This window comes from Taudactylus pleione, unplaced genomic scaffold (assembly GCF_031769625.1).
Source record: "Taudactylus pleione unplaced genomic scaffold, aTauple2 ptg000016l, whole genome shotgun sequence".
Lineage (NCBI taxonomy): Eukaryota > Metazoa > Chordata > Amphibia > Anura > Myobatrachidae > Taudactylus > Taudactylus pleione.
In genome coordinates, this window is record NW_028284418.1 from 43,464,567 (window position 1) to 43,491,066 (window position 26,500).

The 26,500-nt window shown below is 41.0% G+C and overlaps 3 protein-coding genes across 3 annotated transcripts in view; all 3 read right to left on the reverse strand.

Annotated features, from left to right (window-relative positions):
* Positions 1–7,757, reverse strand: part of LOC148541981 (beta-microseminoprotein-like) — a 181,333-nt gene extending 173,576 nt beyond the window's left edge. Inside the window, exon 1 of the mRNA XM_088475748.1 lies at positions 7,735–7,757. Within this exon, the coding sequence (XP_088331874.1) occupies positions 7,735–7,740 (6 nt within the window). The 5' untranslated portion in view covers positions 7,741–7,757. The remainder of the gene's footprint in view (positions 1–7,734) is intronic.
* The window catches only part of LOC148541982 (beta-microseminoprotein-like), a 100,147-nt gene extending 92,389 nt beyond the window's left edge, over positions 1–7,758 (reverse strand). Inside the window, exon 1 of the mRNA XM_088475747.1 lies at positions 7,735–7,758. Coding sequence (XP_088331873.1) covers positions 7,735–7,740 — 6 coding nt within the window. The 5' untranslated portion in view covers positions 7,741–7,758. The remainder of the gene's footprint in view (positions 1–7,734) is intronic.
* A 14,699-nt stretch (positions 7,759–22,457) lies between these two features.
* The window catches only part of LOC148541984 (beta-microseminoprotein-like), a 49,319-nt gene continuing 45,276 nt past the window's right edge, over positions 22,458–26,500 (reverse strand). Inside the window, exon 4 of the mRNA XM_088475750.1 lies at positions 22,458–22,700. Coding sequence (XP_088331876.1) covers positions 22,571–22,700 — 130 coding nt within the window. The 3' untranslated portion in view covers positions 22,458–22,570. The remainder of the gene's footprint in view (positions 22,701–26,500) is intronic.

A 26,500-nucleotide genomic window follows, 5' to 3' on the forward strand; every position in this document is an offset into this window, starting at 1 on the left:
GACATGAGATAGGCAGACATGAGACAGGCAGACATGAGATAGATAGACAGACATGAGACAGACAGACATGAGATAGATAGACAGAGAGACAGACATGAGAGAGAGAGACAGACAGAGCCTGGCCAGACATTACACTGACCTGAGTTAATCCTGACATACTAGGCTGTGCTTCCTTCCCTCCTCAACTAGGTACTTGACACTGCTTTGTAGTAGAACGGTTCAGGGGGCATAGCCTCGGTATAATGGGGCGGGGCTTCAGAGGTGGGCGGGGCTTAAGCGGGCCGAGGGTGGGCGGGGCTTTGGCCTGGCCTGTTGATCCTCGTGTTGACAGGAAAAAAAAAACACTTTTTTTTTTTCCTGCCTGCACTGCAGTCTGTGTGGGCCTATTTTCAATGGGAGGCCTGGAGCTGTAGCTCCACCCGCCCCATTGTTAATCCGGCCCTGATCGCCATTTAAGTCCCCTTCCAGGAACACCTATTGAAATTGCATAGATCTCCATGCAATTCCAATATGCGTCCCCCGTCGGTAACCATAGCTGCACCCACCTTGGAATCAGGCTCGCTATGTGGGGTGAGGATTATAGTAATACCATCTGGGAGCATCTACGGCAGAACATACATCCACACACACACACAAACATTATATGGTAACAAAATACATATTTTATATAGGGAGAGAGTGAGAGAGAGAGAATTCATCTGCCTACCTCTGTAATAGGGCCCCCTGTCTGATGTGCCCCGGGCCCCCCATAGCCTTAATCCGGCCCTGGGTATGCAGTGTGTATGCATTGTGCGCATGCGCATACCTTAGCGAAAGTTCACAATGCATTCGCTCGTTGCGGATACACAGCCCAGCAGAGTGAGTGACAGGGGAAGCTGTTTGTAGGTAATAACAGGGGCTGCCCATTAAAAATGGGGGAGTGAAGGTGCAAACGCAGGCGTGCCTGAGCATTTCAACGGCGTTTTAGAGGTGTGCATAATTATAAGACAGTATCATAGTACACGTCACCGGGCTTGTATTCACACGGAAGTGCTCGCAGTGCTTGCGGCAGGGTATGGTCAACCTCAAGAGCTGCGATAGCATCTGATGTTACACGATGTACTGATGGTTGCATACATTTCCTGGACATGACGTGCACAAGTGGGTGTCTTAAAACAGGCTGGTGAGTGTCTACATACACTATGTGATCGCTCTGTAAGAAATACTAGGTGTGCTAATGCATTGCTGTGCGATAGCACTGCCTACGCAATCTGCATACACATTGTGTGAGCGATCGCATCTAGCGTGCGGCTCTGAATCAGGCCCAATATCCTCTATCTCCCAAACCTGTTACTTCTGTGTCACACTTCACTCTGTCTTCTGTTTTTTCCCTCACAGCCACTCTCAAGGTCCTGTTGCCTCTACCATCCAAATATTGCTATACTATGCCCTTATCTTACCCAAGATGCACCCAAACTTCTTATCCTTTTGTTCATCATTTCCTGCCTCTACTATTGCATCATCCTCTTATTGGCAGTCCCCTCATCCACCTATTACCATTTTAATCTGTTGAAATGCTTTGACAAGATGGGTCTTCCTGTTGCCAATCCACATCCAATGCACCAGTCTGCAAATCCATAAGTTTGCTCCTTATATCCTCAACTCACTCCCACCTACAAGACTTCTCCAGTGCCACTATTCAACTTATAGAATGTCCCGCCATGTCAGATCACATTTGTCCCCAGTCTCCAAATCCTTAAAAGCTTTCTGAAAACCAATCTGCTTACTAGACCATGCCCTGCTACTGCTATTGTGCCGTCGCATCTGCCATCGTACCCACATCATCTAGTGTGTACCCAGCTTTAGCCTCAATCTATCATCTTGTCCCAGCACCATTCATTGCAGACAGAGATATTGTGATGCTAATGTACTCTTGTTGTATTTAACATGGAAAGTTTGTTTACTGGGAGGAGCCCATGAGAGCCACTGAGCTCTTGGAGAAAAAGGTAGACCAAAGTAGATGCTCTGTTGAGTTGGCATGGATTACATATATAACAATAAACAAATTATCTGGAGTAATTGTTTATACTATGGCTGATATGGAAGCGTAATAAATGTTGATGTTTACATGGGGTTAATATTTCCTGCAGATGTTGTTGTCAGTGGAGGGAGGTTTTTAGTTTGTACATTAGCGCTCCCTACTGGTGATACTGTGCTGGGGAAGAGGAAATAATGCCACCAGAATGTTAAATATAAAAGGTTACTCTCAGTATATAGTGATATATGAGTGGGATACAATTTGGAATAAATAAATGAGTGTTTATTTAGCAAATATATGATATAAAGTTATATTTAAAAGTAATATAACAAATCAGTTATCTAGCCAGCATTGGTTACTTTCTTGAATGTTAGTGTAGCAGTTCTTATTGGTTATGTTACTATGTATTTTAATAGATGTTTCCTTTCAATATTTCTTGACAATTCTAAAGGAGCCTACGCACTAGACGATGTGCTCACGATGCGATACCGTGAACGATTTCCCTTGAATTCTCCTCGGCACTGCAGGACACGATATGGTGCTAAAAAGTGTCCAATCTGAGCAACGATCTATCGTGCGTCCTTAACGATTTCCAGTGCCTCGTGTACAAGATTGGCAGATCTTGGCTGCTGGAGGCAAGATCTGAAGATATGACATACGACCCGCCGGTACGCGCATCGGCATCGTTATCGTGAGTGGCCACTCCCGATTTTCACATATTATGCATGATTTGTCTTTCTAATTCGTTGATATCAGGTGAATCGTGCAAAATATTGTCTAGTGTGTGTACGCACCTTAAGGCTTCATCTATTTACGGTTTCTCATTTTTCTTTTTGATAAATGTTTGTTTCATTTTGGAGGATTGATCTTGAAAGCCTGCTGTGCAAGAACAATTTCTGCTTATCCACTTAAATTTTTCTCCCGGTATCCCTTTGATCCTATTTCTGTTATGGCTGCTATTTGTGGGGATATAATTGTTGCAGTCTGTGATGGTATTGCTTTAGATATATGCTTAATATTTGTAGACATTCCCTTACTTATGTGATAGCCTGAATCTTCAGTGCTGGTCCCTAGGACCAAGGGGAATGATTGGAAGTGGGTGCAATCCTGTGTACAGTGGGCCTGATTCATTACGGATTGCTATTGCAATCACGGCTGCGATTACACATGCAGGTCTGCTGCAAAAATATGCTAATGATTGCAATTTCAAAGCCGCTGCACAGCCAGCATAGCCACGCCCACCACCATCCACTACTACCTCACATCCGTAATACCTTGCAGTCCAGTGTATACATCAGTAACATCGAGTAACATCGGCCCCTCAAGCAAAATTACAGCAGGTCTGATCTTACTCAGATATTGCTAACCTCGTAACACGCAGTGAGTACTCAAGCTGTTTATGCCGTCGCAGGGGCTAATTTATGCATGCTCATGCAACGGCGCACTTCTCTGACCACTCCCCTGTCACCACCCCAAACGCTGACCTCCTGTCACTCACTCTGTGATGGCTTTCTGCATGTGTGATTGCAAAGCAATTGCAATGCTACCTCTCGCATGCGTACTGCTATGCATGCGCAGTACGCACCATTGACCGATCTGCGTACACTGTTGCAGTTGCGATACTTAATGAATCAGGCCCAGGATGTGTATACGTATAGTTTGTAATGGCTAAATCAAGAAGCACTGGTTATTACCCATACTACAGTGTTCTTTTTAATAGAAATACAAGCAAAACATGGTGTCAGGAGAGGTCTAGATGGACTTCTAGGGGTATATTTACTAAAAGTCAATTTTAATCAATTAAAAATCAATCAAAATCGATTAAAATCGATGTTGGGTTTCTGGGGCTTAGTCACACATTTACTAACAGACAATTTTTTATTTAGTTTTTTAAATATTAGTAAATGTGTGATTTAGCTTCAGAAACACAACATCGATGTTAATCGATTTTGTTCGATTTTAAATAGATTAAAATAGACCTTTAGTAAATATACCCCCTAGTGCTGAAAGGGCCTGATTCAGAGCCGCTCGTAAGCGGCCGTTCGCTCGTTCGGAGCGATGTTTTCACATCTGCGCATGCGTACGGATTTTAATACGCATGCGCGAACCAGTCAGTGCGGGCAGAAATCATTTGTTCGCTATATAGCGAGTGCCTGCTAATTTGAGTGACAGGATGAGGCGTTTGTGGGTGGTAACAGGGGAAGGTGCTTGAAAACGGGAAGTGGAGATCCGAACGCAGGCGTGCTTAAAGGTCAAAACGGGCGTTTTTAGGGTGTGCATAATTATAACAGCAGCATCATCGACCACGTCACTTGGTTATTTTATAGCCAGAACTGCTCGCAAGATTGCAGTAGGAAAAACCAGCCACAAGAATAGCGAGCAGTTCATACGCTGTTCGATGTACTCGATTAATCTATTAAATAGCGAACATGACGTATGATGCGAGTGGCCAGGGGGCGTTTTTTACAAAATAGCGGCCGCAGGTTTTGTTTGCTCGTTCAGACATGAACAGACCGCAAAGAGCGAACGGTTCATTTGAATAGCCGCCCCCTTTTTCTGAACGAGCGAGCTCTAATTGCGTCCGGCTCTGAATCAGGCCCAAAGTGTGCAGGGAGATGCGAAAGCCTGAAAAGCTGTGATACCCAGTGAGTGAGAAATCGGACACGTGCTCTTGTCACATTAGATGTTGAGTAACCATAAATAAGCTGTTTCCTCCAACAGACATGCAAATATCTGGTAGCTTGACTAAAAACTGAAGATTTAAGCAAAGGTTTAATATTTACCTTACTGCATGTGGGGCAGATAATGAGGAAGATAAAATAAGGCATCCATTTTCCTCCATGTGATAGGGGAGGATGTGCTCAGGGGCGCAGAGAGGGGGGGAGGGCATCGGGTACAAATTACCCGGGTCCGGGCTTCCTGAGGGGCCCGGCGGAGGCCTGGGTACAACACCGCCCCCTCCTCCCTCACAGCAGCCCAGCACACAGAGTGTGCTGAGCTGCAGTGGGAGACTGCTGTGGCTGCTGAGCAGCAGCCACAGCAGTCTCCTATGCCTGTGGGGGGGGAGAGATCACACTGATGGCTTCGGGGCTCAGGCTGTGCTGCATTGCAGTGCTGCGCAGTGTCCTGGTCCGATGTGCGGCGTGTGCGCTTGGTGGCGGGTGGTAAATACGGAGGCGTAGCCGTGAGTTGACAGTCACTCACGGCTACAAAAAGGCCCATGGGAGGAGTGGCCGCAGCTGGGCATGCGCAGTATGCCCTCCTACGGCCACGGCCATCTTCCTTGTCCCCTTTAGCCAGAATGAGCTTCTATTCAGATGCTCATTCTGACCTGTCTGTGGCTGTCAGTCTGTCACCTGACAGTATGACTACGGCGCTACCCGAACGGAGCTGTGCTCCGAATGCGGTAGCGGCGGGATGATGACTGCAGAGCCATGGAATGCCCCTAGGCATTCCTGATGCCCTAGGCATTTGCTTAGAATGTCTATGCCTATGGCCGGCTCTGAGATAGGAGCTGGGTTTGATCAGTATGTTCCAGAATTGCAGTCACTTAGCAAAACTTGCATGTTTGGTGATGTAAAGCAGTCACTGTTTAGAGATCACTCTGTACGAAAAAATTTTTTTGCTAAAGTATCATTAGGGGGGGCTGTCCAAAGGGTCCTGTAAGAAATCCCCACATTTTTACACAAAAATAGGGATATTGCACCTTTTCCCCCTTTTTTAAGAAAAGAAAAGTTTTCTCCATTTTTACATAAAAAATCAGCGAAAAATTATCACTGATGTGATAATATCGCGGGTGCGATAATATCGCTGCTAATTGAATACGGCCCTAAGTACAAGAAGGATGCCTCTCTCAGAGACATCCTTAATGTTGTGATAGGCAGACTCAGTGGTGCCCCCCAGATTCCGGCATGCTAGGCAGCTGCCTAATGGTAAAGCCGGCCCTGGGAACACCTGATAATGGACTTAGGGATCTATGTCCTAATAATAGTGGAACTGCCGCGATTATTATCTATCCATTTTTAATGAAAATATCAAATTGTAGAAGTAGTTCTCCGGGGGAAGCTGACACTGCACATGCGCATAGTATCAGCTTCCAGAGACAGCCAGGGACTGCGAGAGAGAGAGAGACAGAAAGATCTCTCTCCTGCACCTGGAGCCTCCATAGGCTCCAAGCAGTATACACCATCTGCACACGCAGAGATCAGCATATTTGTGCTTGGAGGGTAACATAGTTATGCACCTTGACTTTAGGTGCATGAGCCCCTAGAGAGTCGTTCTCATGGGGCGCGATTCCAGCAGTGATGGCTATGGTCCCAGACCACTGCATCACTTTATGGGGGTTGAGGGAGTCAGAGGAGATCTGCATGTGGGGCTCTGAAAAGTACAATTCATTATTGTCACATTTTGCACCAGTAAGGAATGATATTACGGGACAGTTTATTAAATGTATTCATGCTGGGATAACTGCTCCAATAAACAACTGCCCTGTCCTGCGTGTTTGCTGCTGATCTCAATGGCAAGTTTACACTGACAGCTTCACTTCTGCAAAGATAAATAGGCCCATTTAAGTCCCTACATTAAGTTTTACAGAGAGTGTTGCAAATGTATATCACTCTTTCAAACTCATTTTCATTGACTTTCAGGCTCTTACACAAAGTTTAGCTGTACCATTCTACAGAAATAGTCTTTGAACTTGGTAAATTGAAGTTATTTTAGCAGGAAGAAGGCATTGTTACTAGCAAAGATCAGAGAAATAATTTGTAAGTTGGCTAACATTCAGGATATACAGTGTTTTTGCATCACAGTGGTCTAGATAAATCTGTCTGCATCAAATAGGGATCAGGTACTTTGATAATATTATTAGGGGTATATTTACTAAGCAATGATTTTCAGAACCTCGTGATTTTTTGCCGATTTTGTCTGCCATATCTAAAAGGGTAATAATAGTAAATGCAAAATCAAGTTTATTTTCCATAAAATATTATTGCTCTTTTAAATGTGGCAGACAAAATCTGCAAAAATTAATAAGCAGATTATTTTTTATTTTAATTGCATAACAATTCCAAATATTGTACCAATAGTTCTATTTTTAGTGAAATCTCTTATAACTCAATAATACAAAAATATACTGTGTACTTAAGAGATGTTTACATTTGTAAATCATTTCATTCATCTGCAATGAAACTCCACATACTGTACCATAGCAATTGGTGACCAAAATCAAATTTGTAATAAGTATCACAGACAGAGACACAGGATGATACATTGTATTGTTTTATACTGAATTAAACAAGGAAACTGTGCCCTCATCTTAGTACATTTCATGTATTTTACAGCAGATTTATCTCACCACTAAACTAGTGGTTTCCCCTTTTTTTAATTGTTCTTACAAATTTTCTCAAACACTTCGTAAGTGAATTAACTGGTAATGTTATTGTTTGAACAGGGCACCAACATGTGTTTTTGCAAGTTTCTGCATCATTTCAGTAATTTTAGACCTATTTTGGTGCCAGTCAAATCTAATGTAGTACCATATCTATGCACTAAGATGTGAGTGCTTTGTCAATTGACAGAGATGATCATTTTTATATTACATTCATTTTTACTGGTCTAACTACTGTACATACTAGTTGCTACTATACAGTACCATTGCATATGTAAAGATTTAATAACAAGTGAAATGTAACTGTCAGTACTTTGAAAGAAGAACTTACCATCATGGGATGTTTTCTGGAAATACTGAATATCTGGAGCCTGGAATGTTACAGTATTTATACTCCGGTGAAATACTGTAAATGGTGAGCAATAGCACTTTCTAAAGAAAGACAGATGTTTTGGTGATGTCACTGCAGCCTGCATGACCTGAACACGTGTTGTTAATACTTTTATACCCTGAGATTTGCACATTTCCGACCATTCCTAGCATCCTATGCTGGTTAAACTAAAACTTTTCTTTCTGATAAATGTTGTTTGTTGGTTTGTTTTGTTTTAGCTGTAGGTGTTCAATCCTATTATCCTTGAATCAGTTCACAGCATGAGTAAGTGTGACTATGGGGGAGATATATCAAGACTTGGAGAGAGATAAAGTGGGCAACTTGCCCCCTCGCACCTAATAGGAGCAACACCTAAGTGTATATTCCAATAGTTGTACAATTTATTTTGCAATAATATTTTCTACTTTTTGGCGACAACAAAGCTGCCTGGCACTAAGGTACAGTATGCATACAGGCAGTGGGGACACTATAAAGATGTCCTTGTGACTAGTATTACAAAAAAGAAATCCGTACAATACAATACATTTAGGATTTGAAGGGACCACTACAAATACAATGTGGACCTAAATTTTTGTCATTACTAATAGTAAATAAGAAGTAGTTATATTGTTACTTCCAGGCTCAAGTAATTAATATTATAAAACATCCTACACTGTAGATCTGGAATTTAGCTTTGGCAAGCTAAATAATTTTAACCTTATTACTTACAATAATCATTGTGAAGTTAAGCAAGGAAAATAAACTATTATTCTCACAATTGTAAAAAGCAATATGCAGTGGTATCACCTACAGTGTAACAAACTCTAGGGGGTAAATTTACTAAAGTGAGAGTGTTTAGAAGTGGAGATGTTACCCATAGCAACCAATCAGATTTTAGCTATTAAATTCTAGAAGGTGCGAGTTAAATGTTAAGTAGAATGTGATTGGTTGCTATGGGCAACATCTCCACTTCTAAAAACTCTCACTTTAGTAAATATATCCCTTGGAGAAACTGCATTTTTTTCCAAAAAATGAGCCATACTTACAGTACCTACATTTTAGTTTTCTCCACCAAATAACGTGATGGAGCATGAAATAAGTTAATACTTTAATGCACATGATGGCAAAGGAAAAATGTTACCTCAATCCATGGCTACTTCAACCTCCTTATCTAGTTTATCAATTAAGGCTGCTTGTTTGACAACTACTGTATTTATGTATCATATAACTGGCATAACAGCAGTGGCAGATTTTACCTAGGGAGCAGAAGCCTTTTTAGTATTTAAAAGATAAAGCTTGGTCTCAGATGCTGACAGGTGGAAAATTAAACCTAAAACATTAGTAAGGAAAATTATTTTAGAAGCCACTAATATAACATTTTTTATATATAACAGTATAATTGATTTTTAATTGTGTCTGGTGTGACTTATTTTTTCACTAGTGCTACCTGTTATAGATTATATTGCTATAGTGAACCCTGAAATACCCTATACATAACAAATGAACAAACTGGGCCTGATTCTAAATAGGATGCATTGCTGATATTCGTAAAAATTGTCAGTGATTTTTTTTTAACTGCACATGCATCTAGGGACGTCTAAGGTCCTGACTGTAGTTTGATTCTTCATACAGTTTTCTGATTATTAAAAAACTGTGCATGCACAGGGTGTAAATGAAGGAGCAGCACCTCAAGCACATGGCAGGTTAAAAGAATAAGGAATATCTATTAAATATAGTGGCACAGCAGTGGCATATACAGTAGGATGGGCGTTTAATAAACTATACAACACTATAGAATGTTTTAATTAATCAAGACCTCAGGTTCAAGATTCATTGAAAAAGGAAAATGGGTATAATGGATCCTTGCACAAGTCCAACACTGTTAGTATTATACCAACTAGATTGGTCCCTCAGTGTTCACCACAAATTCTTGTGTATATTTAAAGGGGGTGCAGCCTTTTAACAACTGTAAGACCTAATATGCCAAAGAAGAGAAAAAGCGTTGTCCTGTTTGAAGCACTAATTAATAAAATTTAACCTTTATTAAATACAATTAAAATATGTTGTATTTAATAAATGTTACATTTTATTAATTATTGCGCCAAACAGGACAATGCTTTTTCTCTTCTTTGGTGTATTAATCAAGAACTAAAAGCCTAAAAGTAAAATCCTAATAGAAGACAAAATAATGTATATTACCAACAGACTTCTCCAAACAACAAATCACAGCCCTCAGGCCAGTACAGATACAGTAAATGGAGATGGAGTAACAGGCTAGTAGTAATTACACCAATAAAGCAATGTGGGAAAATCCCATAATGAAAAGCGGTGCACAATGGAACTGTCCTTTCGCTCTCCCACGCACCCTTATGTTGTAAAAAGGACATGCATAGATTAACAAACTTCAACGAGAGGTAATTGCGACTTTTGTGGCTGAAGTTCTTAGTTTGTTTGGGCCTCTATAAACCAAGCTACCAATGAAATTAATACAGCTAACAGTGTTGTTAATCATCATCACAGTTGGAAGATGTCATTATCATCCTCATAATCACCCGCATCAGTGTTAATATCATCACACAATATTAGCTCATCCCTACTGGAATCCACCACTATAGAAGTTTTTGTACTTTGTTGTAATTGGTGTAAAATGTCTTCCTCATAAAATTTGTAGTTCATAATTATGAACATCAGTTTATCTACATTTTTTGGAAGTAGCCTCTTACACCAATCGCCCAATCACTCACAAGGTTCCTAGCTGGACAAAACACTCTGAGTACACACTGGAGGGTGTGCAGCTTAAATATAGCAAAACTAGTTTGTACAAAGGGCTCCAAATTGCATTTTTTCCTCTCAATATTCAAATGGGACTGTATGACAGGGCTAATTTGTACATTGTCATTAAAATTATTATCCACCATTCTATTGATGTTTAATCTATCAGATTGGGTCATGATAGAGGTGTCAACAGGTGTGGGCAATTATTTTACACCTGACCAGAAGTCATAATGTTGTTTCACTTTGGTGTATCACCAGTGTTTCTCTTGGAATAGGTCAGTTTTTCCTGGCAGCAACATTTGGAAGGAAAAACTGAAGCAGAAGGCATCATCATGCAATGTGCCACTGCCAAGCTGACAACTTGCTCACAAGGTGCTCTTTACATCTCTTAAGATCTGTGTCAGTTGGAAAAAAAGTAATTACATATTACTTAAACCTATGAACAAGCATTGTTGCCAAAATGTAGTGATCCAATTGCAAGATGCTACATACCCTTTGGTCCTGGGGAAGTGAAGTGATCTACAACTCCAACATACTTAGCAGAATTGCTTAATTTTATCTCCTCCTTCAGCTTTTTCCAATAGTTTTTTAAGGGTATGACCTGACTCAGGCTGGCAGTGTCTGAACTCACTTCATTAGTTACAATTTCAAATGGTTTTAGTAGCTTGCATAAAGCAGAGAGTATTATCCACTGTGCTGGAGATTGATATGTTGCTCCTCTCTCCCTATGTCATGGCTTGCTGTGTATGTTTAGATGGCTTGTTGCTGTTCCTCCAGCTGCTAAAGCAAATAGGAGTGGAATTCCACCTGGTTACTACCTCTTTCTTCAGTTGGTAGCATGGAAAAAGGAACTGTTCTTGCAGTAGTTGCAATCTTTTACATGCGGTTGCTGAATGCCTAAAGTCTTCTGAAATTTTTCAGACCACAGTCAGGATCTCCTGAACACACCTGTTATTTTTAAGAAATTCTGAATCACCAAGTTTATTGTGTGTGCAAAATATTGTATGCATTGAAAATCACTTAGTTGTAATGCTCGTATAATATTACTTGCATCATCTGACATGAGAAATCCTGAGGAGAGTCTTAGTGGGGTAAGCCATTTTGCTATCACATTACTGGATTTTTTTCAATAGATTGACAGTGGTATGCCTCTTAGTGAAGCCAGTGATACAAAGAGTAGCCTGCCTGTGAATGATACTGCTGCTGAAGGTGTTACACACACCCAGTAGGCTGTCACAGTAATGTACTCTTTAGTTTGACCAGTACTACTTGTCCAAATATCTGTAGTTAAGTGGATAGCCATTACAAAGGCATTTGCTAGCTAGGCCAAGAATAACTTTTTTAATTCCCTGGTACAGGTGAGTATACTAGCTGTTCTGGTAAAATGGAATTGAGATGGAATTTGCTAGAGGGGACCCATTACTTCAACTAATTGTCTAAAACCTGATTTATAATTCCTTTCAATACACCATGCTGTTTGCCTCATTAGGAATAGGTTAAATCAGACAATACCAGTTCTCGCTGCTTAACCTGGGTGTTTAGGCATGATAACCAGCAATCTCTGACTAAAGTGCAGGGTGCGCGGCTGCTAGCGCTGCACTAAGCAGGAAAACAGCTATGTGCCAGGCACTTTTGTTGGATTTCTCCTCACAGCCCCAGGGGGGTGCGAGAAGATATCCTTTAGCCCACCCAAAAAGCGTAGTGAATTGAATAGCTGTGGGAGCTCCCTCCCGCGGCTATTCACCTTCGCAGTGAATTGAATTTGGCCCATTGATAACAGATATTGGATACAGATCTAATGCTAACATAGCCAGCATGGCTTAAGTGATCTGCTGTGCTGTTCTCCCCCAGCAGTAGCAGCAGACCTAGTGCGCAAGGATTCTTCACTCGAGCCATCCAGTGAACAAGACCCATTGGTGAAATGCGCACACAGGAGACTCTTATAGCGATCGAGGGAATTCCGTACACACCACGCCAATCCAGGTTATTCCACTCTTCTGTGTGCACACATGGTACTTTTCTTTTTTTCCTGCACTCTCACCATGGACCTTCCTGTGTCTGCCCTGTGCTGTGGCTTCATCAGGGCATCATACGGCAAGCTTAGCTGACAGCACTTGCAGTGCTTTTTCTAACATCTACACTTACCTTGCTCAGCCGATGCGCTGACTCGCTCATCCAATGCTCCATCAAACGGAGACAGTAGTAGTCAGAAACCTTTAAATACTTAGCTCTTTTCTACCACTTTTCTTTGGCACATCTCTGGAAGTTCTGACAGCCAATAAAAGCCTATACATCTAATTAACCCACTGGTTATTTTGTGACCCAAATGTTACCACTTTGGTCATGATACATATATACATCTTTTGAAACTCAATATATCATAAATACAGTCCTTACACACCTTTGTGGCAGTCATGCCAAAAAGCCCCTCTTGGTGCGTCAGGTCCTGTGAGACTCTGCTAGCGCCGAGCATATTTTTTGGGGAGTTTTTGCAGAAAATGCGGCTAAGTCGCAATGCGTCTATGAATCTGTATATAAAGTGCTACAATATAGCGGCAACTGGGGTAGTCTCCCGGGGAACAGAATATCACACACAAAAGGGCAAAAGGATCTTACGTGTGGATCACATAGCTACATAAGGAAACATTCTTTCAATGGAGGATTAAAAACTGGATTGGAACTTTACCGACTACAAAGAGACGGGCACATTTAAGTATGTAAGATCTTTGAATTCCGTACTGAATTATATGTATGAGGTTCGGAGAATAGAGAATATATTATATAAAAATCAAATATCTAAGTACAAATAAGAAATATGGAGACTATAGAATTTGTTGATTACCACTGTTTTATTTAACATGAATATAAACCTTTGTTATAACTGCCCATTAGAAATTATAAATATGATTAGAGCCTAGAGCTAACCAAATTTCCAATATATAAGAATCAATAGTTGTAATTTAATAATTGACCAGCATATGATTCTCTAAGATAAAATTACTGAAATTGTTATGTGGATGTTTGTAGGTCAAACATATTTAATATGGTTTGAAGATACCTGACTTTTAGTTGTGTTTATACATAAAATAATGAACTCCCAACTAAGAAGATTTATTATGTATTATTTATACGTTTATGTATATATATTTTTTTTCTATAAAAGGAGGTGGTATCCTTTATAAGGTACTTAAGGGAGGCTGCATATTGTTGAAGAAAAAAGTCAACAAAGTGTGATTAATTAATAGTCAGTGACCCAATTGCAGTCTTTATGGGAAGTCCCAGTGGTGAATCAAGGGATACATGTACAATACTGAGCTAAAGATTTAGGCAGGCATGGAAAAAATTAGCAAATGTGCAAAGTATGAATGCTTTCTAAAATAGTGTTAAAAGTTTATTTTTATCAGTTAACAAAATGCAAAGTGAATGAACAAAAGAGAAATCTAAATCAAACCTATATTCGGAGTGACCACCCTTTGCCTCTAAAACAGCGTCATTTCTTCTAGGTACACTTGCACACAGTTTTTGAAGGAACTCAGCAGGGAGGTTGTTCCAAACATCTTGGATAACTAACAGATCTTCTGTGGATGTAGGCTTGCTGAAATCATTCTGTCTTGTCAGCTGGTTTGAGTATAATGGAGGAGTATTATGGAGGAATCACTAGACAATTCTTTTATAAAGTAGTTCTCCTTTCTCTGATATTGAGTTTATGAGAGTATTTTATAATTCTTAGGGGTAAATTTACTAAGATCCGAGATGTTCCCGATTTGCAAAGAGATTCATTTTGCTCCAGATCACCTGAACTCGGGTTCTTTAATCACTTTTTATCTCTCAAATTTACCAACAGGAGATTTGAGGCTAAACAAGTTTGCTGATAGTGATGTACTGTAGGTCGAGTTTCTCAGGTGATATTAAAGCAAGCTCGAGAGAGTTATCTCACCCGAGATTGCAGTGATTTCTCTCTGCACAACTCTCCCTAGCAAGCAACCTGCACATATCAGTGAGATATGTGTAAGCTGCTTTTGTTGTACCTATAAAAAAAAAGTTAATTGTATAAAAAAATGGTGTAGGCCCCCCCCCACAAAAGCATAACCAGCCCCGGACATGCCACCAGTCCTGGTTCCTAAAATTATAGGGAACAAAATGAGTAGAGTTCCACCATAATTTAGGTACCAGCACCAGGCTGCAGGGCCAGTCCTGGTTTTAAATATATAGGGGAAAAAATTGCGTAGGAGTCCCCCTATATTTAAATCCAGCACCGGACCCAAAACAACCGGCGTGTAATGCCACAGCCAGGAGACCCTATTACCAGATCCCCAGGGCCAAAGTATTCTCACCCAAAGTCAGTCAGGCCAAGCCGGGGATCTCAGGGGAAGTGGGGACCCCCCAAGAAGAGCCCCCTCACCCGAGCACCCAAGGCTTGGTCTGAATAGATGGAAACTATTGTATTTTACAGTGGAACTACAAGTGCAAGCATGCCTGCCCTTTGGCACTTGTGGAACTACAAATGCCAGCAGGCATCCGACACCCGTATCCCCACTGTAAAATAAATAGTTAAATAACACACACACCGTAGTTAGTAAAAGATTTATTACAGACATACATCAATCACACATACTTACCTTCTACCAGATGTTTCTGTCCTCTTCTCCAAGTAGACTCCATGTGCATGGCCTGCAAAAGAGATACTATACTCACCTCCATCCTCGCGCTGGTCTCTGTAGCATCCAGGGGGGTCTTTGCCAAAAAAACAACAACTTACATTTAGCGGTGTATGTGTGTGACCACATAGCCCTCTAACCAGCTCCTTACTGAACAGTGAGAACAGTTAGGAGCTGCCTGCTAATCAGCAACCACTAAATGTAGAGCGGCCGCTGATTGGCTCTTTCTCCTGAAAAAACGGGGGAGGTTTTGGTCCCGCACAGAACCATATATTATCACGACATTTATCTACACCCAACCATATTTCATTTTATATTTAGAAATTATAACATAGCATGTTGTTGGGGGTGTTCCCAAAGCCCAAAGTATAACATGTACAAAAAACAAAGAGCCAAGAACGGCTTGTTATTGGGGAACTCTTAAATCAAATTTAATAAAATATAACCTTTATTAATACTTAGACACCATATGTTATTGGGGACAAAACTCAAATTATTAAAACTCAAAAATTGAGTATCATGTTATTGCACAATCACTGTTCACTCTAAAGGGCAGATGTTAACCTCTTAATTTTTCTACAAAAATACACTATAGTTGATGTATTCGTTCATGCCTTTTGGAGCGAGAGCACCCAACTTAAATGTCCACTCACTCTCTCTCCTCATCAATTCATGTGTCATATCTCCTCCTGGAATACCTAGCTTGACTTTTTCTAGTCTAAAGATACGTAGACCTTTATGATTCCCTTTATGATGAGTATAAAAATGGCGTGCCACAGATGTTAGTTTTTTAAACTTAGTCAGATCAGATGGAGCTTTTCTAATATTTCCTGCATGTTCTAGGGCTCTTTGTTTAAGTGGTCTAGAGGTCATGCCAACATATCTCATGTCGCAACTGCACAGTATGCAGTAGATGACTCCTGCTGTATCGCAATTAATGAAATCCTTCAATTGGATTAATTGACCATATTTATCCACTATTTGATCACATTTTGCCATATATTGGCATGCCTTACACTACCCACATGGAAATGATCATTTTGTCAATTTCTCTTTTGTTGGATATCTAATGAAGTGGCTACTCACTAGGATATCTTTTAAGTTCATTGATCTGCGCCATCCCATGGCGACCTTATTACCTAGTGTCATAGATAGGTCCTCATCTAGATGTAAGATAGGCCACTGTTTCTGAATTATGCCTTGGATTTCCCTCCATTCTCTGCAAAAACTTCCAAAGAATCTTATCTCTTCTAATTTGGTTTTAGATTTCTTCCGTGGGTCCTCCGAAAAGATAAGAGATTCCCTTGAAGTGAGTGAGATACTTTTCTGGGCTTTCTTAATGCTCCTTTTACTGTAGCCCCTTTCTAGTAGTCTTTGAGTAAGTTCTATATTTTTTTCTTTGCAGACTTGTATCTCCGAGCAGTTACATTTCAAATAAAGGAACTCACCATTAGGCAGAGTCTCTACCCTGGGTGGAAAGTGTGCACTTGTTTGGTGTAGGGGGCTATTAGTTGAAGTATCCTTCTGAAAAAGTTCCGTATGTAATGAGCCTTCCTCTTTTCTGTAGATTTTCAAGTCCAGGAATGGTACCCAAGTTTGACTGTAATGGTGAGTCAATTTCACATATAATATAATATAATAGAATTTGAGTTGAGGCTGTTGATAAAGCATAGAAGTGAGTTCTCATCTCCTTCCCATATCATCAAGATGTCATTGATGTAGCGCCACCATCCTATGACATATTGTGTATGTCGATCCGTGGTCTCACACCAAAGACTATTTCCCGCTCCCACCTGCCCAAAAAGAGGTTGGCATAGGTGGGGGCACATGTCGTCCCCATTGCTGTCCCCCTCTTTTGCAGGTAGAAGCAGTCAATGAAGGTGAAATAATTATGTGTCAGAACAAATCTGAGTAAGTCCAATAGAAATTGGTGAAAAGGGCAAGGTTCCTCCATTTGTAGAAAATATTGTACAGCTTGAATTCTGAACTCATGATTGATACATGTGTAAAGGGACTGTATGTCCAATGTGACCAGAAAATGTTGTTTTTCCAATCTTATGTCATGTAGTTTTTGTAAGATATCTGCTGAATCTTGTGAATATGAGGGTAAACCCAGGACATGTTGATGTAGGTGGAGATCCAAAAATCTACTGGTCTTTTCAAATAGTCCCCCTATGCCCAAAACTATAGGTCGGCCCGGGGGTTCCTGCATATTCTTGTGCACTTTGGGGAGCAGATAGAAAGTGGGGACTCTTGGGTTACTGGTCTTCAAATATTCGTATTCCTGTTTGAGGATTACACCCTCTTTCAGAGACTGATCTATCATTCTATTGAAGAGTGCAGTGAAGTTCTCTGTTGGATTAATAGGGTATTCTTATAGCAACTCCCATCATTTAATTGAAATGTTGTTTCCTTAAGATACTTCTCAATAGGCCAGATGACTATATTTCCTCCTTTGTCAGAAGTTTTAATGATCACTTCCTTCCATTCTTGAATCTCTTTAAGTATTTTCATTTCTGATCTAGAATGATTGCCATTTCTATACTTCTTAAATCTCTTTTTTTTATCAAGTATGTCCAGATCTTTTGATACTAATTCCTGGAAGATTTTAATCTCAGGACTGATGTTCTCCTGGGGAAAGACATTTTATTTTTTCTTGCAAACAGGTCTAGTTAAGCTAGGTGTATCATAAATCTGGGTACAGGTCTGTTGGAGTTCCTCCAATATACATATAGCCTCCACATCATCTCCACATAGATTACCCAGAATTATTTTGAATATTTATTTTGCCGTATCCATTTATTCTGTTAAAATGAGGAGATCTGCAGTCTTTTAATAAGTATTAATAAAGGTTATATTTTACAAAATTTGATTTAAGTGTGCCCCAATAACAAGCCCTTCTTGGCTCTTTGTTTTTTGTACATGGCTCTAGCTCCTGACAGTACCCATGTGGGCAAGTCAGCCCATGTGGGAACTGTCAGGAGCCGAAGACAATCAGTTCCACTGTAATATATAATAGTTTCCATCTATATTACACTTTATTACCCACATACCCACCGCTCCAGAGGTGCGGGGAAGAGCCCCGGGCTTCAGACCAAGCCTGAGGTGCTCAGTAGAGGGGGAACCCCTTCTTTTGGGGGTTCTCACTTCCCCTGAGATCCCTGGCTTGACCTGAGTGGCTTGGGGTGATAATGCTTTGGCTCTGGAGACCCGATAATAGAATCTCCGGGCTGTGGTATTACACCCTGGTCATTTTGGGTGCTGGTTTTAAATATAGGGGGACCCATACGCAATTTTTTTCCCCTATATTTAAAACCAGGACTGGCCCTGCAGCATGAGGCTGGTACCTAAGTTACAGTGGAACCCTACTCATTTTGTTCCCCGTCATTTTAGGTACCAGGACAGGCTGACAAGTCCGGGGCTGGTTAGGCTTTTGGGGGGTGGGACCTCACGTCATTTTTTTTCCTAATAATTTAACCCACTTTTAACTAATTCAAGGCAGAAGCATACACAAATCACAAGATTTGTGTATGTTTCAGGCTAACTCGCAGCTCAGGAGGTGGAATGTAAGAAAAGTGATTTGGGCAGAGAGTTTGCGGTCATCTCACCTGAGCTTGTCATCCCAATTCTTGGTAAATTTGAGAGATGTATACTTCCAATTTGCCCGATGGTGAGTTGATTCGAGTTAGCTATCTCCCCCAAGTGTTACGAGTGAGAAGAGAGAAATCTGTCTCTATCTAACCAGACTTTACCTTTGCCAGTTGAAAATCAACTCTTACATCACCCAAGATTGACATCTCGATCCAGAGCTGTAACTAGACTTTTTGATGCTCTGTGTCAGAGAGAGCATTGGTGTCCCACCCTCCCATTATTATTATAGGGACATAAGATAGTGAGACTTCACTTCACTATCACCTTTTTTCCCCTTTTCGTGTGATGCCCTGGGGGTGGTCCTTGGCTGGAATTTTTTGGGGTGCCTTGCTTCTCGGACGTGAACCCCTTAATTTTAGGGACGCTGGTATAGAGGAGCCTTGACGACGGCCCAGCGCTTATTTATATATTTGCAAATGTATGTAAACCAATACCTCTGAATTTCTATTATCATGTAGGATTCAAGTATTTTTGATTTATCTGCAGTGTGCTGGAGGGCAATTTTCTTTTTTCTGTGTTCAGTGTAAACCCCGCCCTTTACAAGCACCTGTAGTATATTAAGCTGATTGAGCAACTACCATATTTTTTGCTTGCAGTTTGGAGGCATGAAAGGAGTCAGCATTAGGAGGAGGTGCTGATCCTTATAGTGCCATGTGGAGGTTTTTTGGGGTACCTCCAAGGTAAGTTAGCTCTCAGCTCATACATGTACTGTTATCATGCAGTACATCTATTTGTTATTATATGACCCAGAGTGGGTGCTACTATTATGTAGCAATAATTATTTTGGGGTGAGCGTTTGGGAGTGGGGCCCCCGGGATTGTTCTGGCTGGACCTTGCTCATGGCATCACCACTTAATTCACATAGAATATTTTTCACTTTTCTATGCGTTTGTGTATTATTTATGTCATTTTAAGTCTTTTACATCTCATTAACACTTATTGATTTATCTTTACACACCTATCCTTTAACACTTCACTATCACCTTTTTTCCCCTTTTCGTGTGATGCCCTGAGGGTGGTCCTTGGCTGGAATTTTTTGGGGTGCCTTGCTTCTCGGATGTGAACCCCTTAATTTTAGGGACGCTGGTATAGAGGAGCCTTGACGATGGCCCAGCATTTATTCATATATTTGCAAATGTATGTAAACCAATACCTCTGAATTTCTATTATCATGTAGGATTCAAGTATTTTTGATTTATCTGCAGTGTGCTGGAGGGCAATTTTCTTTTTTTCTGTGTTCAGTGTAAACCCCGCCCTTTACAAGCACCTGTAGTATATTAAGCTGATTGAGCAACTACCATATTTTTTACATAAGATAGTGTACCTGAAAAAGGGCCATGGCTTCATAGGGAAGGGCCATAGAAGAGATAGGGGTACTCCTTGGGGTGCCAGGAGATGTTGGGGATTAAAAAAAGGAACTTACAATTGGTAATGATAATAAACAGGAAAATTGACAGGCCCAAACAGTGCCCCCTGCCCTGCGGTGCCCTGTGCCATGGCACAGGTTACACTACCCTAGTTACGGCCTTGTCTCGATCAATCTCGATTCTTAGAAAATGTACCCGTTATTCTCTTTTTCACAGAGAGTGTTAAAGTCTTACAAGGTATTTTGAACTTCTTGAACTTGTCATTATGTGCAATTGTATCAAATATTCTGTATCTTTGTTTTCTTCATTCTCCAATAGCAGAGTTTCCACTACATCTATTCCCTCTTTTTCTGTATCCTTCAGTACAAACACTGTCCCATTCTCCTTTTAAAGTTTTGGACACAAAATATCTTTTCCTTGTAAGGGTCCTAATATATCTGTTATGTTCTACAAATACTGTAAATGTAAAAAAATACGGGGCTTAGGAGGTGGAAAAATTTTATGCCCTTGTTTAATAGACTAAGGGTCTCATTCAGACCCGCTCGCAAGCGCTGAGCACTCGCAAGCGGGTCGATGTTGAGGCCCTGCACACGCGCAGCAGCGGCACTGCACGTGCGCAAGCCCCAAAGCGAGAGAAAAATTATCTCGCTCCGGGGCTCACTACAAAAGGGGCGGCTGTCGATGGTGATCGACAGCTCACCCTGTTTTGTAGGTGGGGTGAGGGGGTGGCTGGCCAAATGGAGGTGTTCCCAAAGGAACGTCTGTCATTTGGGGGCAGCACCACTGACATCACTCGTGATGTCAGTGGTGAGCTTCTGGCTCTATTAGAGCTGAAAGCTCTCTGGGGCTTGCGGCAGACGATACCCTACCACAAGGGTCTCATCGCAAGCCCCGATGGTCGCAATGGTCTTGACCATCAACCTGGCCGCTCGCTAATCATGTGAGTGGTCACCCACAGCTTAGCGAACGGCCAGGAGGCTGGCTCTTTACAGAGAAGCGTCCGCCCTCATTCAGAGCGAGCGCTCGCATTTTGTGAGCAGCTCTGAATGAGGTCGTAAATACCTAGAAATACCTGTGGACTTCTAGAAGAGAGATTATATATACCTAACCTGGTTAATTGCTTTGGTCTCTTCTTTTTTTGTTCTTTAGATCCTCCTCTGATAGCTCTATACTTGGATCCCTTCTTCTTTTCGGGGTGTCTGTTTGAAGAGTGTGAGAGTTGTTTTCCTGAAAGCCCTCTCCTAAAATAGGGACATACCAAGAGAATACCTTGACTAGTTGTTTATTTCTATCCTCTTATTTTGGTCTAGCATTACCGGTATATGTATAATTCCTATTTGCATTACATGTATAACCTCTATCAGTTGGAAATCTTCTATCATCCTGGGAGGGTTTCATGGTAGAAGTATTATTATTTGGATTGTTATTACTATTAGTATAAATATTCTCATATCTCTCAGTCTCTTCCTTCCTTTTATCTGGTGAGTAATGGTGTTGATACCTGCTATGATTTCTATCTTTATGGATTGTTGGTCTATATTTTTTTTATTATAGGTCCTCACCTCATTAGTACAACAATCATTCAGATCCCAGTGAGTGTGTGAAGGGGGGGGGGGGGCACCAAAGGAAATCCTCACCCTGAGCTCCACTTGATCTAGAACTGGCCCTGTAGCCATTATTGATACGGTAATGTCAGGAGATTGCTTAATGAACATTACGATACTTGAAATACAATGGGTGTTTACCATCAACATTTACCATCATAGTCTGTGATTAAAAAAAAAAGTCTGATTGTACAATGGAATTCATCCCACTGCTCTGTAAAATAGCTCAGCAACGTTACCACCCAATACTTGTTACAGTAATTGCACATGTGATATTGCACATTGTGCATGAATCTGGGGCTCGCATAGTAGAGATGATGGCTCTCACACCCCAACCCTTCCAGGTTTGCAATCTTCAAATATTTTAATTTCTCATAGCTAAAGGTACATTTTAAGGGCCAAGAGCAATATCTTGTGATTTGCATGAGTCTGTGCGATTCCAGCAAGACAGTCATTTGATTTAAGCAGCAATAAATTAGAAGTGAAAGCCAGTTTGGTTTTGCCTTTATACTAATTGATACTTTAAATCTAGTGACTATCTCACCGGAGTGGTACCAGCTCCCGCAAATCACAGAATATTAAATTGGGCCACAATTCTGTTACCTCTATGAATGAGACATTCCGACAGATTTGAAATGTTTGCAGAATTTTTATTTGTATAATAGATCATTTGTTACAAGTTAAACCACATTTGAAGTCATCACTACAGATGAGGTGGAGATGTATAGTGTAGACATCATGTTTATCCCACCATGCCAAACTCTTCACACTTCCTTGTTGGATCCTTATGTAGTACCAGGTCGTAGGAACAAGTCTTTTTGTTAAAGACAAACCTACAGTTCCTTCTGTCATAGCCAACTGGTTTACCATAACTAAATAAAATGAAAAAATATATATTTACACAGAGAACATTACAAAGTAGTAAAATACGTTAAGATATATAAAATGTTAGTCCTTTAGGGTCTGTTATACATAATCTCTTTCTCTGTCTTCTCTCTGTTATATTTATCACAGGATCACATATGGTTGTCTAGATTTCTTCCATTTTGGTTACTAATGACTCTGCTCAGATGTGGAAATAGAAGTCGTGTATTGCTATATGATGACCATTCCATAGGCCTGTTTGAAATTTACTGGAACAATTCTCCTTATGCTCTGAGAGAGACCCCACCACTTGCCAAGATCCAGTCTAAAGATCTACAGTAAAAAGGTAGACAATGTCTAGATTGACACCAGATGTTAGACAGTCAATAGGTCGACGGGGACAAAAGGTCGAAACACTTAAGGTCGATGTGTAAGAAGATCGACATGCACAAATGGTCGACAGGGTCAAAAGGTTGACATGATTTTTAAGGGTTAGGCACTTACCCTGATGGTTAATGTTAGGCACTTACTCCGACGGTTAGGGTTCAGCACCAGGGGGGAGGGTTAGGGTTAGGCACTTACCGGAGTGTTAGGAACTAGAAGGGATGGTTTGGGTCAGGCACCTACCCCGACGGTTAGGGTTAGGCACCAGGAGGGAGGGTTGGGGTTAGGCACCAAGTGGAGGGATAGAGTTAGGGGGGAAGATTAGGGTTAGGAAACACAAATGTGTCAACCATTTTTGTGTCGACCATTTTCATGTTGACCTTTAGACCCTGTTGACCATTTGTACCTGTCGACCTTCTTACATGTCGACCTTTAGTGAGCATGTGATAGGGAATATAGATTGTAAGCTCCACTGGGGCAGGGACAGATATGACTGGTAAGAAACTATCTGTACAACGCTACGGAATATGTGTGCGCTATATAAATAACAGGTAATAAATAAATAATGTGAAAGTGCCCAAAGTAGTATTGCCTCTTACACAATGCAGTATGTGGGCACTGTTATTGAAGCCGGATGGTTGGCTAAGACAGAATCTGTTAAAATCAAAATCTGCACGACACCATTTTGCGAATGGCTACTCAGCGCCATTTTGCGAATCCTACACAGTATACGGCGCTATGTTATTATTTAGCGTTGTGCGTTTCCTACGCAATAGAACACTGTTAAAAGTCCTTACAAAAACAATACGTACATTTATTAATAATACACATATATCAGTGAAGACAGACAAAGTCTTGTGGACATGTTTGTGACAAATAATTAGGAATACACATATATTTAAAGACTTTAAATATTCAGTGCTGACAAACAAGTCTTGTGGACATGTCTGGGACTAGTAATTGGAATATACAAAGATACTGTGATTGTTTACTTCGCATATAGAAACAGTATGTCTGTGGCAATTGAAGTATAACACAGACACTGATATAAACAGAGAGAGAGTGTTCTGAATGTGATTTAGAAATAATTGTCAGACGTTTATCTATTGTTAGAAATTGTAAGCCTTGTGTCCCATACTGATGTGGTTAAGAGGGACTGACAATTGTATTCTGAATAAACATAGGAAAACCTTTTGTTAAAGTTATCAGACTTCTTGCCAAAGCTTGCTCAACCTCTGAACAGGACAAACTCCATTGTCTGTAATTTTTTTAGTTCAGACAGAAGTAATATTACCGTTTGAAGTTATGTATGTATTTGTGTATATATATATATATATATATATATAGTAGGGATGTGCAGGCTCGGATAGGTTCGAGTTTGCACGTGGAGTTCGGATTTTTCCCTCCAAAAAAACGGAACTCAGAAAGAGGCAAAACGTCATCTTGCATGGACGAACATCATCATTCCTGGATAAAAGTCCAGGAATGATGATGTTCGTCCGTGCAAGATGATGATATATATATACAGTTGCAATTATAAATAGAAACACACACAGCGCATGTTTTGCGCTGTAACACAAACCCTGCACACAGTGCACGTTTTACGCTGAATGTAGACACACAATGCATCCTTACATATAATCATAACTTTAAAACTCTCAGTTAGCTCTGAGTTCCGAGATATAGCCCATTGATGGCGATGTAGGGGTATTCCTAGTGAAGTGGACAGAATGGAGAGAATCTTACCAGCAATCTTCATTGGATATGTTGAAAAATGCCAGAATTGTACCTGCCTTTAAAAGAGGCCGTAACATTAAGGATTATGTGGTACACAATGATGTCTCACAGCATACTGATGCGATGCCTGCACATTTCCTTACTAGGAAACCGGGGTAATTATAGATGTACAGGATGCATTACCAGTAGCCATTTGGAAATGGGCAATGTATTCCTGCATCCCCGTTCGGGTAAAAAATTTTATATACGTCATGCAGTCACCTGCACTAGCCGTTATGTTGTTTACTACATAAGGTGCCCATGCGGGCTCCTCTATGTAGGTAAAACTACTCGTCAGTTGAAGGAGCGTATGGCTCTCCATCGCTCGAGCATTAAAACAGCCTTGGAAGACAGACCCATGGATCAACTGGTCGCCAAACATTTTAGGGATTTTAAACATGGGCTGGCAACGTTACGTTGCAAAATTATAGATTGGATTCCGCCCCATAGCAGAGGGGGTGATAGGGGACGTACCCTTTTACAGCATGAGTCCAGATGGATACACATCTTGCAGACTCTCAAACCTTTAGGCCTTAATGAAATGAATTCCTACTCGTGTTTTTTCTAGATTTGCACGTACTACCCAATTGGTTTCTACTCATACATTTTTTCCAGCAGGTTTACATTATGTGGTTGCACATAGCTCAGTTTTATCTGTGACAGTTTGTGTCTGTAGACCGCTAGTACATGCTCCGCTATTCTATGTTCATTATTTACTTAGGTTGTCTTGGTGATGGGTGCACTTGTATGCGGACACGCCCCCCTAGGGATAACGGTGACGTCAGTGCTGAGGCGCCGCATGTGACGTCAGGGGACTCCCACTGGGATCGAGCCGCACGATGCTGACACACTGGGTGAATAGTATTTAAGGTATGTTATATTGTTTGTTCTCTGTATGTCTTGATAAAAGTGATAATACACTGAAACGTTGACCTCCAGCACAGTTGCTTCATCGTTATTTTTGCATTGAGTCTCCACGAGTGCCGTCCGCTTTCTACATGCTATATATATATATATATATATATATATATATATATATATATTGGTATGTATATATACACTTAAACGATCACATGGGTATCCACAATGCGTGCACACATATATATATATACAGTTGCAATTATAAATAGAAACACACACAGCGCATGTTTTGCGCTGTAACACAAACCCTGCACACAGTGCTCTGATAGAGCCAAAAGCACTCCAGGGCTTGCGGCAGATGAGACCCTACCACAAGGGTCTCGTCGCAAGCCCGATGGTCGCGATGGTCTTGACCATCGCGACCATCGTTTTGGCCACTTGCTATAGCTGTGGGTGGTCACCCACAGCTATGCGAGCGGCCAGGAGGCTGCTCTAAAAAAAGAGAAGGAGGGCACTGATTCAGAGCGAGCGCTCTGAAAGAGCGTCCGGCTCTGAATCAGGCCCTGAGTGACAAGCATAGTGAGCGATTCCACCAATACATTTCAGCAATGGAACAAAGATATCAGGGTAGGTGAATCACTACTGTTGGACAGTGATAAGAGATGCCCCAGAAGAGGAGAACAAGCGACAAGCAAAGAGAAAGCACCCCCATGAATAGGCCACTATATTAGATAGTACTTTCCTATGCTGTATGTTTGTTTCGTGTTGTGTTTTTATTTGTGATTGA